Source organism: Bos taurus, chromosome 28 (assembly GCF_002263795.3).
Source record: "Bos taurus isolate L1 Dominette 01449 registration number 42190680 breed Hereford chromosome 28, ARS-UCD2.0, whole genome shotgun sequence".
Taxonomy (NCBI): Eukaryota; Metazoa; Chordata; class Mammalia; order Artiodactyla; family Bovidae; genus Bos; species Bos taurus.
In genome coordinates this window covers 41,631,098-41,646,924 of record NC_037355.1, presented here as the reverse complement: position 1 = coordinate 41,646,924, position 15,827 = coordinate 41,631,098, and the positions used below count along the sequence as shown (strand labels likewise).

The window sequence follows — 15,827 nt, the reverse complement described above, 5'->3', positions numbered from 1 at the left end:
TCTGAGTTCATTTCTTTGAAGTTCCTTGTATTCTGTTCTTTTATGCCAGGTCCTCTTCTATGATGAGTCACAGCTCCACCAACTCACTAAAGCAACTGAAGTTTGCCCTAGTTTGTTAGTCCTCTTCATCTTGCCATAGTTTTTAATACCAAAACATGAACAAATCGCATCAGCTGTAGAAAGCACTGTTATTGTTGCGCTTGTTCATTCTAGGTTCTAGTAACTAGAATGTTAAGATACAAGTCTCTGTTCTTTTTATCCTGTTTACAAGAAGGTTTGCTACTGAAAGCACTGCTAAATCCCAGCATATAAACAGAAACTGAATTGCACCTAATAAGTAGTAGCAAGCATTGCAAGATAATATGAAAGATCAGCGTGTGTAAACTTATGAGTATATTATCTTAAAGAATACAGAGGGAGCGGGATTGGGAAGGATTATGTAGCTATGAAGGCTCTTCAACATATTTTAGATTGCTTAAGATAATGAATAGGATACTCAATAGATGATCTACAAAACAGAGGTACTGTAGACCTCCATACTTTGCTTTCATGACACTCTGGAATCTTCCTACCCATTTATCATCCCCATCTTATTGCAGAGAATGTATATTCCAAGAAGGACTTACTTTCAGTGGGTTTTTCTTTTTCCCTTCTAATTAAATACGACAAGGAAGTTATTAACTATTTTAGAAATACAACATGTATTAGGTGATTGAGACTTTTTAAATGCTTTGGATTAGCCATGTGAATTTACCCTCCTGAGCGCGCTTCTCTCCCCGTCTTCACTCAACTGCCTTCTCAACCAGCTTGTTTGAGTTGGGGAGGACCCTTTGCTCTTCATCATCGTTCTCTCCAATCCTCAGCTTTCTAATCTTTCTTCAAGAGCAACCTTACACCTGAGTTTTCCAACATAAAATTCTTAAGGTTGAAACAAAACAACAATCTAATTTATAATCTCTGTAAGGGAAACAGGTGGTTTTAAGAACTGAGGGTGGCTAATGTGTACTTTATACCAAGTAAATATTTAATAACACATACGTTTTTATGCTTCTCTTTTCCCACATACCATATTTAAAGGAAGCCAGTAGGTTTACGTCTGTTAAGGAATTGCAAAAGAGTGTGCTTCATGCTCTGATGGAAAGTTTCAAGAGAGGCCTTAGATATTTTCAGCAAAGATTAACAGAAAACATTATCGGTGATTATTCCTATTAACATTCTCAGAATAAACCCTCTGGTTTTATTGGCTGTGGTTCTACCTGAGATTAATGTACCTTTTTAGAAGAAAAATTATTTAACTCATTGGAGAGAAGTAGAGAGATTGATGCTAGCAGTTCACTGATGCAAGAGTCAATTTACTTTCTCTTCTCTCCAGTCCTCCCATCCCCCAGTCCCTTTTAGTCCTGAGACTAAAAATGTTGAGTCCAAATTCCTGTGACTGGTTTTTCCTCTCAGAACTTTCTAAAATTATCATTTAAATAAAGCTGATGTAATTCTGATACATTGTCTTATTTAGCTGCAAATGTCAGCACCCAAAAAAAGTGTATATTAACCCATTGACTTATTTTTTAAGAACCAAAATGCAAAAAAGAAACAGTAGGAGGTAGATGGTCTTTGTTGTTGTCTCTGGGCAGCTGAATGTAGGGGGTGGGGCAGGGAAGCGCATAAGGGTTGGAGTTAATACTGTATCGAAGCTCCCCTTCAGCCTTTGGGATCTAATTTTGTGGTAAATAGTAGTACTTTGGGGAAAACTGTAGAAAGTACTGATACTGTTTCAAAATGAGACTTCCTCTGCTTTCACTGAAAGAAAATGTTTCAGATTTATTTCTCTTAGCTGAATTGACAATGGTCAAAACATAGGTAAGTTTGAATAAATTCACACTGTGTAGTATTTTTAGAGTGAGTATGTATCTCTACATTTAACTCAATCTGAAAGTTCATTTAGAGCACAGGTAGCTTACATATCCTCTACCCTCTAGCCCTTAGCCCTGTGGTAGTAGCCCTGTTGTTCTTTTTAATATTGTTTAGTTAAATATGAATTGGTGTTGCTGTTATAACAGTCTTTGTATTTCATGGAGCCAGATGCTTTCCCCCAAAATACTAGGGAATGAAAAGCCATGATAATGGAGGAGACCTATACAAGAGACCTGATTGTCCTTCAGTCTTCCTGTCGCTTTGTGTGAATTCCTCTAGCTAGTTTGCTTTGGCAGTAAAAACCCCATATGCAGAAAGACAAACACTATTCATTATGCAAAGGACACGTTGCAGGAATTGGGGTGTCAAAAATTTGAGGACAAACATCAATAGTATGTATCAAACTCCAGTAAAACTGACGTTTAAATTGCTAAGTGTAGAGAATTACTTAGACTTTGTAACTTATATAGTGGGAAGAAATTGGCTTTAGCGCTGTTGGTGATAATTTAGATTGCTTAATAAAATTGTTTCATATCCAGTTATGTTAAAGATAACTGAGGGCTTTGCCAAGAACCAATAAAGACTAAAATGTCAACTTCTGGATGTTGAAAACTCCTAGGCTATATAGTCTCTGACACGAGACTTTTTTTTTTTTCTGATTATTTTGCATAATAATTAGGTTGTTATAAATAATGAAGGGAAAAACCTTTAATAGCACTTTAATGAAGCATGTTGATTCATAAATGGGCCCATAACTGCTCCACCCAACAAATCCCTGTTAAAATACAAATGTTCTAATAATCTGTGAACGTTTGTGAATAATTGTGAGTAATTTTTGTGAATATTTGTGAAAGTTATAAAATGAAGCAGCTGTATTCCCAATCCTTTCCTACAAGATAACCGTGAACAGTCTTAAGACCACAACTGTTATCTAGAACTGACCTAGCTATACAGATGAATCAATGTTTTCCGCCTTTGCAGAGGCAGAAGTTAACGCAGATGGAAGTACACACTATCGAGACTGAAGTGTTAACGTATGAAATACTACTAATGAAGGCAGGAGAGTTTTTCTGAAGGCCAAGAAGACAGTCTGAGAGAGGGCTGCTCAGAATGTTTCCGATTGCCTTCCAACAGGCAGCTGTACCTGGGAGAGCCTGCCTTCGCCAGGGTCGACTGGCAAAACAAGGGACAGATAACATGGGTTGAGTCCTGCACCGTTCATTTTGCTAAGAGCGGTTCAGACATCACTGCTTTGATTCCTCAGAACAACCTCGTGAATGCACTGTTGACCCAGATTTTCTGATGCAGTTACTAAGGTTAGAGAATGAGGTCTTCTTTGGCGGGGGTTACACAGCCGTAAGTAGTAGGGTTCAGTTCAGGTTCCAGCCATATGATTCCGGCACCCACCTTCTTAGTCTTTACTGTCTGGATTTATTCATGTAAAAAGTTAAAAATTGACTCATGTAAGAGTTAATCAAAATTTATTACTAGTCAGTGCAATAATTTTTAAAATGGCTTTCTTCTGGGTGTGTCTTCCTATAAACTAAGCAAACTTGATCATGAATCGCTATTATTTCTCTTGACTGTTCCTGGCGAAAGTCTCTCAGACCTTCTACTGTTTCTGAATCGCTTCTTGGCTAGTTGAAAATGTGAAAGATGACACAAATAACAATTATAAAGATTGACTTTCCTTTCCTAAAAAGCGTTAGCCGTTCAGTCGTGTCTGACTGTGCAACCCCATGGACAGTAGTCCACCAGGCTCCTTTGTCCATGGAATTCTCCAGGCAAGAATTCTGGAGTGGTTAGCCATTCCCTTCTCCAGGGGATCTTCCCACCCAGGGATGGAACCCTGGTCTCCTGCATTGCAGGCGGATTCTAGTGACACAGTTGAAAGCACTCTGAATAATATGTTGCTGCAGTAGGAGTTCAAGGAAGATGCCAGAGAAAGACTGTCTAGAGGTAGGTAAAGCTGGATAGGACTTAGATTGGGAAAAGGTCATTTCAGATAAAGAGATGTCAAAGAGGAGGTGACGATAGCTCTAGCAGGAGGCAAGACTGTGTGTTGGGATCGTGAAGACAGACTGTGTTTGTAAATAGTGAAAAGGTTTTATAGTGTAAATATTCATTTGATTACTAATACAGAGCTTCTAAAACCCATGTAATTTCCTGAGTGATAGGGGTTCTGAGTGTGCCCGTTGTTTTAATATTTGGCCTTTGACTCTAGTTGCTAACACAGAGGCCCTGAAATCCTTGTAATTTCCAGAGTTATGGGGGATGGCAGGAGCATCCTATACAGAGTTCCTAAAGCCCTTGGAATTTCCTGGGTGAATACGAGCACCTTTTGTTCTGATGAACCAATTCTTGGCTCCTTGATAGCTTCAGGATTCCCCTACAGGTAGGGTACATGGAATGGAGAGTCAAAGATAACTCGGTTTTCTCCTCTGCGATGCTGGTAGAAAAACTGGTATTAGGGAAAGAAGTGTTACGAGGAAAGAGGATTGGACTTTGAAAATAAAGGAAGTCTGGTATAAAATGATTCTTAGGAAAAAACACAGGCATACGTTTTTCTCAACTTTATCCTTGCAAAGTATAGTCCCTGTGGTACCTGTCCCTACCTTGTGTCCAATATCCCTATAATTCTTCTCTTCCTCTCTTAAGATCCCTCTCAGATATCTCCTAGACTTGTAAATAATAGATATGAAACTAGATACCTGAAGTTTGAGCCTTTACCTCTTTGAACCTTTTTATAACAAATTGTTGTCTTTTACTAAATGTTACCTACTGTATATTCACAAGGCTTACCAGCGTCATTCCCAAGACCTCTTTAGTATGAAGGTGTGACTAAGTTTAGTAGTATTATCAGAGTAAGGAATCAATAAAACAAAAATTAACAGAATCTTCCCTCCCCCCTCTAATGCATATTCTTTCCTCCATCCATTGGGCAGTAAGTTAAATACTTAAGCACAAAACAGAGCTGTATGTTCTATAGATATGTATATACATAAATGCAGGGAAATGACTTGGAAGGATACATATACATTTAAGTTGCTAAGAATATTCACCCCTAAAGAATGATGTCATAAGTGGTAATCAGGAGACATCTGCTTTTCCTTATTTGAATTTTGATGAAAACAGGCATATATGTTATGTAATTTTGAAATTTTAATGGAAAGAAATACATTTTCCATTCCATTTTCCCAGCATCTGCTAAACATTCACTTCCAGAAGGCTAAGATTTACCTCTTCAAAGTGCTTAAAATAAAAATTTTGATAATAGGTTAAAACGGTGAAGTGTTCCCTGCCTTCTTACATGGATACTTTCAAAAGCAGTCCTTAGCTCCTGAACTAAATACTCCTTCCTGAGGCTGAAGGAATTTTTGTGAGACTTTGAGTCTTTTCTATGGCCGTTACTTGCTGGTGGGTAGGTACTGGTTTCTCACTGCTTCTTTGCCTTCTCTCCTCACTTTAAATTATGTTCTTTCATTGCGAATTAGGGGATTATATTATTGAGAAAGTAGGTTCTAATGAGTAAATGCCAAGTGTAGTAGTGCATGAACTTTAATAGGTGTTGTAAGTCCTCTTTCCCTGTATGGGTTTCTATGCTTGTGGTTTCTATCCAGGGCTTCCCTGGTAGCTCAGAGGTTAAAGCGTCTGCCTGTAATGCGGGAGACCCGGGTTCGATCCCTGGGTCAGGAAGATCCCCTGGAGAAGGAAATGGAAACCCACTCCAGTATTCTTGCCTGGAGAATCCCATGGACTGAGGAGCCTGGTGGGCTACAGTCCATGGGGTCGCAAAGAGTCAGACACGACTGAGCGACTTCACTTCACTTCATGCTTGTAGCAGAACTCTTGGCTATTGAGTATAGTTTCTGAAAAGACACAGTACAGGTGGGAATTGAATTTCTAATCCATAAATCAAACCCTATTAAAAGATCCAGGTTCAAGTGACATTTACAACCATTTGAATTTACATGAATGTATTTAGTTAATGATTCATCATAAAAAACAAAGCTTCCTTAGTCACTAAGAGCTTTTTGTATGTTTTGATTCTGAGTCAGCTAGGAAAAGGAAGAAAAATTCAAGCTACTCAGTAGTGGTTTTCACTGCATCTTTTTCAGTGTAATCAGCTCTTGTGTTTTCTTTACCACCATAGCAACATAGCCAGTTTTTGCTTTCGATTTTTTTCCTTCTAGAAAAACTTACTGTACGCCAGTCTTAGGCTCTTGAAGGTAGTAAGGGAAACCTTCGGTAATTAAGTTAAAAGGCTGAGACACATTTCATGCTGTGTGTGGTTTGCAGATGTCTGCATTTCACTGATGTTCTTTTCAAACATCTGGTTACTAGTTAGCTCAAAACAAGTATATATTAGGTTAACTTCTCTGGGGAATCGAAGGAATGATTACAAAGTTCTATTACGAAGCCTTCCTCCAATGTTACCAAGTTTGATAAGTAATAAACATTGTCGTGGGTGGTGTTTCTTTGGTTTACTCTGGTGAATTGAAAGCACAGATTACTGTCAGCCGTGGTCCTTGACTTTAGACCCCGTTTCGGTCTCCTTTTTAATTTTCGTTTTACATTGCAGTACAGTTAATTTGCAGTGTTAGTTTCAGGTGTACAGCATAGTGGTTGAGTTACACATATGTTTATTTCTATTTTTCAGATTCTTTCCCATAGAAGTTATTACAGAGCACTGAGTACAATTCCTATACAGTAGACCTACCCATACAGTAGGTCTTTGTTGATCTGTTTTATATAGTGTGTATATGTTAGTCCCAACCTTCTAATGTATTCCTTTCCCCACCCCCCATTTCTTACGACGTTAGGCCTGTGGTCCACACCTCTAATCACCCAGTTCCCTTTCTAGGGCACCCAGCTGTGGGCTTATGCTTTCCATTGGAAGCATCTACCTCCATTATTACATCTGTTGTTCAAAGACCCAACTGATCTCTTCCCAAACACTAGTAATGCTAATGTCAGCATAGGCTCTGAGACTTTACGATACCCAAAAACCCTGACATACTTTTCTCCATTTCTCTAATAAGGTTTGTTCCTTTTAGTTTCTGTCCCTGTACCCCATCCAATCTCTGGTCTTGCTTACCTTTAGCCTTCTCTGCCACAGAAAAGAGGGAAAGAAAGGCTTGATTCTATAAAAAATGAGACTATTCATACTGAAAATAAGGTCCTTCTTTCTTGCTTCATTTTGGTTTAAAATGTTTTAAGTTTTTCTGATTTTCTTTTATGCATGAGGGTATTTGGCTTTATGAGTAACTTTGTCTTAATGTAGTATCTCCCAATCCACTGAATTTACAAATTTAGTGGAAATATTGTCTTCTTTGCAGTCATATTCTTAGCATCAGCTAGAATGTGATGAAGAATTTTTCAGGTGGCAGTATATTTTTAGTAATTTTCTTTGATTTTCAATCCCAAAGGAGGAAGAGTAACTAGCTATCCCTTGGGTGTAGGTAATTTCCTGTATTACTGGAGTTTGTTAACCTGTTACCTCGAGTGTTTAGTGCAGAGTACTTGTTGAGGTTGTTTTTTTCCCCCTCAGATTAATAGTGTGGGTCACTCTGTACTAGTATATCTGCTGATTTCCAGAATTAAAAACATTCGTGTATCACTAATTAGAAAGTTAAAATAAAAGCATATGTCTTCTCTAGGCCAGGCACCCCATGCACGGGTTTCTAGGTTCCTCTCTGTGTCTGCCCTCATCTGCTCCAAGGCTTTTCCCCCCTGACTCCACTACTTCCCTTGTAGTCATCCCTTGCCTCAATTCACTGGAAGTCGTCATTGGTTCCTAGCCTGCAGAAAATGCCTGTGGAATGAGAGGTAATTTATGTAACTTCTGTTCTTCAGTGTCTTTGAGCTGAACTCTGTAAATGGGTGTGGCTAGGAGAGAAAAGTTCACTTTACAAACAGGAATTCCTGGTGCCATCCAGTGGAAACATGCTTTTTGTTACATGCACAGTTTCTGACTCATCATTCCAGGACTTCTGCAGTAAAACAGATGTTTTGTTTACACCATGTAGAAAGAGGGTCTGGTTTCCAGTGAGCATTTAAGTCTAGAACTTAAATTTCTCTCTGATTTCTGAATGTTAATATTTCACACTCTTTTTCATTGAAGGCACTAGTTATAAGCACTGGGTAAGGGAAAGTAACTTTTCCCCCACTTAAGAAAGGAAGGGGGGCTTCCCTGGTGGTCCAATGGTTAAGACTTCCCCTTCTGATGCAGGGGGTGCTGGTTTGATCCCTGATTGAGGAGCTAAGATCTCACATGCCTCCTGGTGAAAAAACTAAAACACACAACAGAAACAATATTGTAACAAATTCAATAAAAAACTGGTCCACATTAAAAAAAAAGTCTTTTAGAAAAAAGAAGTTCATATAATTTAGTGACTACTTGCACAGACTCATATATTTAACTTATATGCAGAGTCCATCATGAGAAACACTGGGCTGGAAGAAGCACAAGCTGGAATCAAGATTGCAGGGAGAAGTATCAATAACCTCAGATATGCAGATGACACCATCCTTATGGCAGAAAGTGAAGAGGAACTAAAAAGCCTCTTGATGAAAGTGAAAGAGGAGAGTGAAAAAGTTGGCTTAAAGCTCAACATTCAGAAAACTAAGATCATAGCATCTGGTCCCATCACTTCATGGCAAATAGATGGGGAAACAGTGGAAACAATGTCAGACTTTATTTTTAGGGGCTCCAAAATCACCGCAGATGGTGACTGCAGCCATGAAATTAAAAGACGCTTACTCCTTGGAAGGAAAGTTATGACCAACCTAGATAGCATATTCAAAAGCAGAGATACTACTTTGCCAACAAAGGTCCGTCTAGTCAAGGCTATGATTTTTCCAGTGGTCATATATGGATGTGAGAGTTGGACTGTGAAGAAAGCTGAGCGCCGAAGAATTGATGCTTTTGAACTGTGATGTTGGAGAAGACTCTTGTGAGTCCCTTGGACTGCAAGGAGATCAAACCAGTCCATCCTAAAGGAGATCAGTCCTGTTGTTCATTGGAAAGACTGATGCTGAGGCTGAAACTCCAATACTTTGGCTACCTCATGCGAATAGTTGACTCATTGGAAAAGACCCTGATGCTGGGAGGGATTGGGGGCAAGAGGAAAAGGGGATGACAGAGGATGAGATGGCTGGATGGCATCACCGACTCAATGCACATGAGTTTGGGTGAACTCCAGGAGTTAGTGATGGACAGGGAGGCCTGGCGTGCTGTGATTCATGGGATTGTAAAGAGTCGGACACAACTGAGCGACTGAACTGAACTGCACAGACTCTTAACAGCACACTGATAAAAGGGCTTTATATATAATAAGAAAAATGCTGGTTCTTAATAGTGCACTACCCTACCACCCGTATGAATTTATCTTGAGAAGTAATCAAAGTTCATTGAACTGCTTAAAATGCTATCCATTTAGAGTTTTTAAATGTACATTTCTTTGCTATTTGCCACTACTTTGTAATACTTATTATAGAAATGAAAATAGTTGAGAGTGAAGTATTGACCACATGCAGACACTGTGCCAGCTGCCTCATACACATTATCCCAAGCAATTCTGGCGTGAAGCCTAGAGCATTGCTTATACCTCATTGCTCAACCAGGTGAGCAGGTGCAGACTTCCATTGCAGTTGCTATTTGGGTGGGGATTCACTTGTTAGAAAATGATGGGCACTACACCCAACCCAGATTCCTGGCCTAGCTTAGTTTCCACTAAATGATATGCCTGCTTCTTAGTCACTTTAGTCATGTCCAACTCTGTGCAACCCTATGGACTGCAGCCTGCCAGGCTCCTGTGTCTATGTGATTCTCTAGGCAAGCGTCCTAGAGTGGGTTGTCATACCCTCCTCCAGGGTATCTTCCCAACCCAGGGATCAAACCCAGGGCTCCTGCATTGCAGACAGACTACTGCTGAGCCACCAGGGAAGCCCCAGTAACATGCCTAAGTAATGCCTATTCATTAATTTGTATAAACACATTTTAGTATTTAAGCAATTTTTTAGCTTAACCAAGGAGATAAAAGACCTAAGATGTTATTGAAGGAAATTGAAGATAAAAAGAAGTGGAAAATATCCTGTGTTCATAGATTGGAAGAATTCATAATATTAAAATGTCCATAATACCCAAAGTAATCAATGGGTTTAATGCAACCCCTATCAAAATCTCATAACAGTTTTTCAAAGAACTAGAAAAACTAAAATTTGTATGGAACCACAGAAGATCTTGTATAGCCAAACCAATCTGGAGAAAAAAAGAATAAAGCTGGTGGTATCATGCTCCCTGACTTCAGACTATACTACAAAGTTACAGCAATCAAAACAGTATATTTCTGGCACAAAAAAGACACACAGATCAATGGAACAGAATAGAGAGCCCATAAATAAGCCCACACACTTGCAGTCAATTAATCTACAACAAAGGACGCAAGAATATACAATTGGGAAAAGATTCAAAAATAAACTCAAAACTTAAAGACCTAAAGGTAAGATCGGAAACCATAAAACTTTTAGAGAAAAACAAAGGCAGAACACTCTGACATAAATCATAGCAGTATTTTTTTTGGATCTGTCTCCTAAGGCAAAGGAAACCAGCAACAAAGTGAAAAGACATTATCTACTGGCTGGGAGAAAACATTTGGGTTAAATATCTAAAGTATGTAAACAGCTCCTACAACTCCATACTAAAAAGACAATCTAATTTAAAAGTGGAAGACCACAAATAACAAACGTTGGTGAGGGAGTAGAGAAAAGGGAGCACACACAGTAGAGTTGGTGGGAGTGTTAATTGGTGCAGCCAATTTCTGGAAAACTGGAGGTGCCTCAGGAAAAATAAAGATAGAGCTACCATATGATTTAGCAGTTCCACTTCTGGGAATGTATATGAAAAAAATGAAAATACTAATTTCAAAAAGATACATGCACCTCAGTGTTTAGAAGCAGCATTATTTGTAATAGCCAAAATATGGAAGCACTCGAAGTGTCCAACAGATAAGCAGATAAAGATGTGGCGTGCATATGTTTTATATATTATATACATTTAAGTATCTATGTTGTTATTCAGTTGCTAAGTCATGCCTGACTCTTTGTGACCCCATGGACTGCAGCACACCAGGCTCCTCTGTCCTCCACTGTCTCCCAGAATTAGCTCAAATTTATGTCCATTGAGTCGGTGATGCCATCAAACCATCTCATCCTCTGTCGCCCCCTTCTCTTCCTGTCCTCGGTCTTTCCCAGCATCAGGATCTTTTCCAGTGGATCAGCTTTCTGTGTTGGTGGCCAAAATATTGGAACTTCAGCATCAGTCTTTCCAATGAATTTTCAGGGTTGATTTCCTTTAGGATTGATTGATTCAATCTCCTTGCTATCCAAGGGGCTCAAGTCATCTCCAGCACCACAATTCAAAAGCATCAGTTCTTTGGTGCCCAGCGTTTTCTCTGGTCCAACTCTCATATCCATACATGACTGCTGGAAAAACCATAGCTTTGACTATACAGACCTTTGTGGGCAAATCTTTTTCTCTGAAATATCAGAATACTTGAATCAAATTCAGTGCTCATTCTTTTGGGGCATACAGGATCTTAGTTCTCTGACCAGGGATCGAACCTGTACTCCTTGCATGGAAGACAAAGTCTTAACCACTGGGACACCAGGGAACTCCATCTGTTACTGACTCTTTAATGATAAGCTACTTTAATTGTTCTTTAAAAAGTGTGGACATTTTTGAGTTCTTCTATTTTTAACATGCTGGAAGGGTGTTCTAAATACATCCCCTTCTTTCTCACCCCATCTTTTTTTTTTTTTTAAACAACCAGGTATCCGTTACAGCACTGATGTGAGTGTAGATGAAGTAAAAGCTCTGGCTTCTCTGATGACATATAAGTGTGCAGTGGTTGGTAAGTGGTCTCCTTTGTTGCTACCTAATAAGAACTCTGGGAAAATGTTTGCATACAAGGTTACTTTTAAGATGTTAGAGAAATATACCTTAGGAGAAGTCTTTGGGGTTTGTTTTGCTTTTTTTAGGTTGCGAAAGACTTACATCATTTTTTTCTGTAAGTCTTGGTTTACCTTTTTCTAAATGGGAGACTTTTTATAGGAATTAACTGAATTTTCCTGAAGTGTAGATATTTGTTTAAATCCCTTTCTATACTCTGTAAATAAGACCAAACCATAGTACAAGAAAAATACTTTGTTACATTTTAGACATAGTAAGGCACTCGGATTAGATATGCACTATAATTTGTATATTCTTAGAATTTATATTACATCATTTTAGGAGAGATCATTGTGGGCTTATTTACTGAACCTTCTGAAACTAAAGCTAAAAGCATCACACTTTTATAGTATTACATAGTGCTTTCTGCCTTTTTAAGTCTTTTATCCTTTATATGGAATAACAGCTTTCAAACTTCTCTTTCAGATGTGCCATTTGGGGGTGCCAAAGCTGGTGTGAAGATCAATCCCAAGAACTACACTGTAAGTACCAAAATGACATTAGTGCACATGGCGCCTCTGCAAAGGGCTTGAAATCACTGTGCTTCTGCGCATCCCTAATACCCGTGAGATTAATGGGTCCTGTTGCTTTAAAAAGCAATGAAAAAACAAGCAGGCAGCTAACTCATTGAATGTTCTGCCATATAAAGGTTCACCTGCTTACATCAATGTCCTTTTTTATTTTCCTACTTGGTTAAAAGGTAATAAGTATACATTCATATTCTTAGGCATTTGTGTACATGTTTATTAAATATGGCTATAATGTCAATATACTGTATATAAATATATCATATACTAATACAACTATGATCTGAGGTTTTTATGTTGGGATCTCAAGGTTCTAGTGTATGTAGTTTGGTAAAAATATTATGTATCCTATCAATTCCAAGTTAATGTTACTAATTAGCCTCTGTATTAAGTTTAATAAATTATATGAATTAATATCTGCATACAAACAATATCTATGTTTTTAAAATTGTGATTAGATGAAAATAAGCCCTGAGGATTGCTCATAGACTCCTGTACTGATACAAGAAGGACAAGTGTGAGCACTATGCTGCTCTGTGTTGCTTGTTGCTCAGTCACTGCGTCTTGTCCAGCTCTGCGACCCCATGGGCTGCGGCATGCTAGACTTCCCTGTCCTTCTTAGGTAACCTAGTTTTTGGTCTCAGAAATGTAAAATTTAATTTCCATTTAAAATGGAAATGCCTACTTTAGGAGCTGTTTTTCTGAAGATTACACAAGATAATATGAAAATGTTCCATAAGTAGAAAATAGGATGCAACGGTTAGTTATCTCCTCTAGTGGTTTTTCTATCAAAAATTACTTTTTCATTGTTGTCATGTTTTCCCCTTTTTCCTTTACAGGATAATGAATTGGAAAAGATCACAAGGAGGTTCACCATGGAGCTGGCCAAGAAGGGCTTTATTGGTAAGTATTGCCGTGTAGGTTTCCACAGCGTGGGAACATCTGAAAAGTAGTTGTCATAATTCTAAACCCCTGCTTTCGTCTGTATATGGATACAGACATGGATGGGCTTGTCCTTTTCCTCTGAGAAATTGGGTTCTGTGTTAAACATGGTGAGCACACCAGGGCACGTTTGGACTCCGCTCTAAGAGAACAGCTCACGTTCCCAGTACACAGCGTGGACAGCGGCAGAGGCCGCTGCACCTCTTCTCCTGTACAGACGTAACATATAAGGTTCTTGAACCCTGTAACAGCATTGAACCACAAGCACAGTCAACAGTGGTGGCATCCAAAAAGATTTCAGGAACTACATAATACCTTCATCATAAATAATTTTTAATATGCGAAAAGGAGTTTTGCAATAGTAATCCTGTTCTGAAAGCAGTGAGAAAACATGCTATTTGGAATCGGAGGCTGAAGCAGGCCTTTCCCTTCAGAGAAGTGGGCGCAGGCTGGGAGGTGTGGGGCTCATTCTGATGACTCACTTGGCCATCACTGGCTGATTCCTGGGGCCCCTAATGTTTGTTACTAGGAGCTTTTGCCAGTCAGACTAAATTTCTGAGGGTACTGACACTCATTTTATGTTTTTGTATCCTAGTATTATGTGTATCATACATTATTTTGTGTGAGATGTGAATATTCTTTGATGCATAATTATTATTTAATCCTTTTACGTTTCAAGCAAATTAAACCTGTTGTCCTGAAAGATTCTGATCTGTGGTAAAAAAAAAATAAATAAAATCGTTTGATAGAATTTTGCTACCGTAGTTTAACATAGTAAACTCAGAAAACTAAACAGGAAAGAAAAGCTCCTTTTTCTGTTTTCCTGACCCTCTGTTTTTCTTTCTCAGTATTCTTCTCACTGTTGACAAGTTCCTATTGACTTAATGTGTTCCTATTTTGAAGTTTTCCCCTTCTGGTAACACGAGACCTTTACTAGACTTGTCCTGTCTTCCATAGTGTAGAAGGCGTCTGGATTCTCAGCACGCAGCCTCCCTGGCGCTGCTGTGGGCTTTGCTTGCAGCCACTGTACAGGGGGAGCACTCACGCAGCGACAGAGTAACTACTGATCCCAGTCGCCTGCATGATGTTTTGCATCATAGCTTAGCTTAAATCTCAAACATAGTTAATAGTCTTGAGTGGTATCAGACTTTATTCAGTTGTATTTTTTGCCCATATATAGAGTATATACAACTTAATTTTCTCTATATTGATAAGAACCCTGTAATTTCAAAGGTTAAAAAGTGATTCCTTGAAATACTGAAAGCTTAAATATTAGCAATTTAACTTTTTTGTTTATGTATAAAAGCTTTACTAAGCCACTCTGCAACTAAGCTGACATCTGGGCCCAGAAAGCTTTGTAGCCTAAGAGGGAGGCAGTTGGCTTTCTTTTCCTCTCTCTAGGGCACAGAATTAGTCCTGAGCAAACCTTAGGAATTGGCATCATTTCAGTTATTTTCTGACTTGCCTTTCCACAGAGTTTCAGATTATGAGTTAGACCTGAGTCTGGGTCCTAGCCCTGTCATATTGAATGAGTTTAAGGTCAGCTTTTCAATTTCTGCAAAAAAAAAAAAAATATTGTCACCTGGGGTTTTGGTAGGGATACTTTGAATCTGTTGACTTATCTGTTGTGTGTTGCCATCTTAACCATAGTGAGTCTTCCCGTCCATGAGTACTGAATGTCTTTCCGTTTGTTTACTCATATTTTACAGTTTTCTAGGTACAAGTTTTGTACTGCTGTTAAGTTTATTCATAAGTATTTTATTTTTTCTGATACTGTTCTAAGAGATACTGGTCTTCAGTATTCTTATGAAGTCTTTCATATCAAGAATGAAAGCATGATATACTGTATTTTAGTTAACTAATCCACTAAACAGGTTGTTTTGTATTCTTACCTTAACCATTTTGATGAGTATATTTCTATATATTCCTGCCTTTACAGATTTAAGCAGGCACCACTTAATACATTTCCATCTGAGATCTCATAGGACATCAGCATTAGGACTGTCGTTGTTACTTGTCACTGCCTGTGGGCTAACTTCTTGTTAGCTTCAAACCATTTAATTTGCTGCTCTGAGGAACTGAAAGCCAAGGTCTAAAACTTTCTGTACAGAGTAAGCTTTTAATAATAGGTCAAAGCAGGGTTCTGGCCTCATAGAATGAACTGAGAAGTGGTCCTTCGTTTTTCTTTTTTTTCAGTTTGTGAAAGGGTGTTAATTCTGTTATGTGCATTTGGATGTCGTCTTTTAAACTGCGGAGCTCCCTTTTCACCCCCTGTGTCTCTGTGCACCACTGAGGAGTTCCCTTTTCACCCCCTTGTCTCTGTGCACCAAAATTACCTGTTTAGCTTTACCTCTATACTCCTGCGAAAGCAGGTGCTTTTTTCAGTCAACTTTTTATCTTATTTTATTGGTACAGGATTGAGTGTTAAAAGGCTA

General features: G+C 38.6%; 1 protein-coding gene across 1 annotated transcript in view; it reads left to right on the top strand.

The window, feature by feature from the left end:
- Positions 1–15,827, top strand: part of GLUD1 (glutamate dehydrogenase 1) — a 40,005-nt gene that overhangs the window by 2,092 nt on the left and 22,086 nt on the right. Inside the window, 3 exon segments of the mRNA NM_182652.2 lie at positions 11,745–11,825; positions 12,350–12,405; positions 13,290–13,353. Of these exon segments, the coding sequence (NP_872593.2) occupies positions 11,745–11,825; positions 12,350–12,405; positions 13,290–13,353 (201 nt within the window).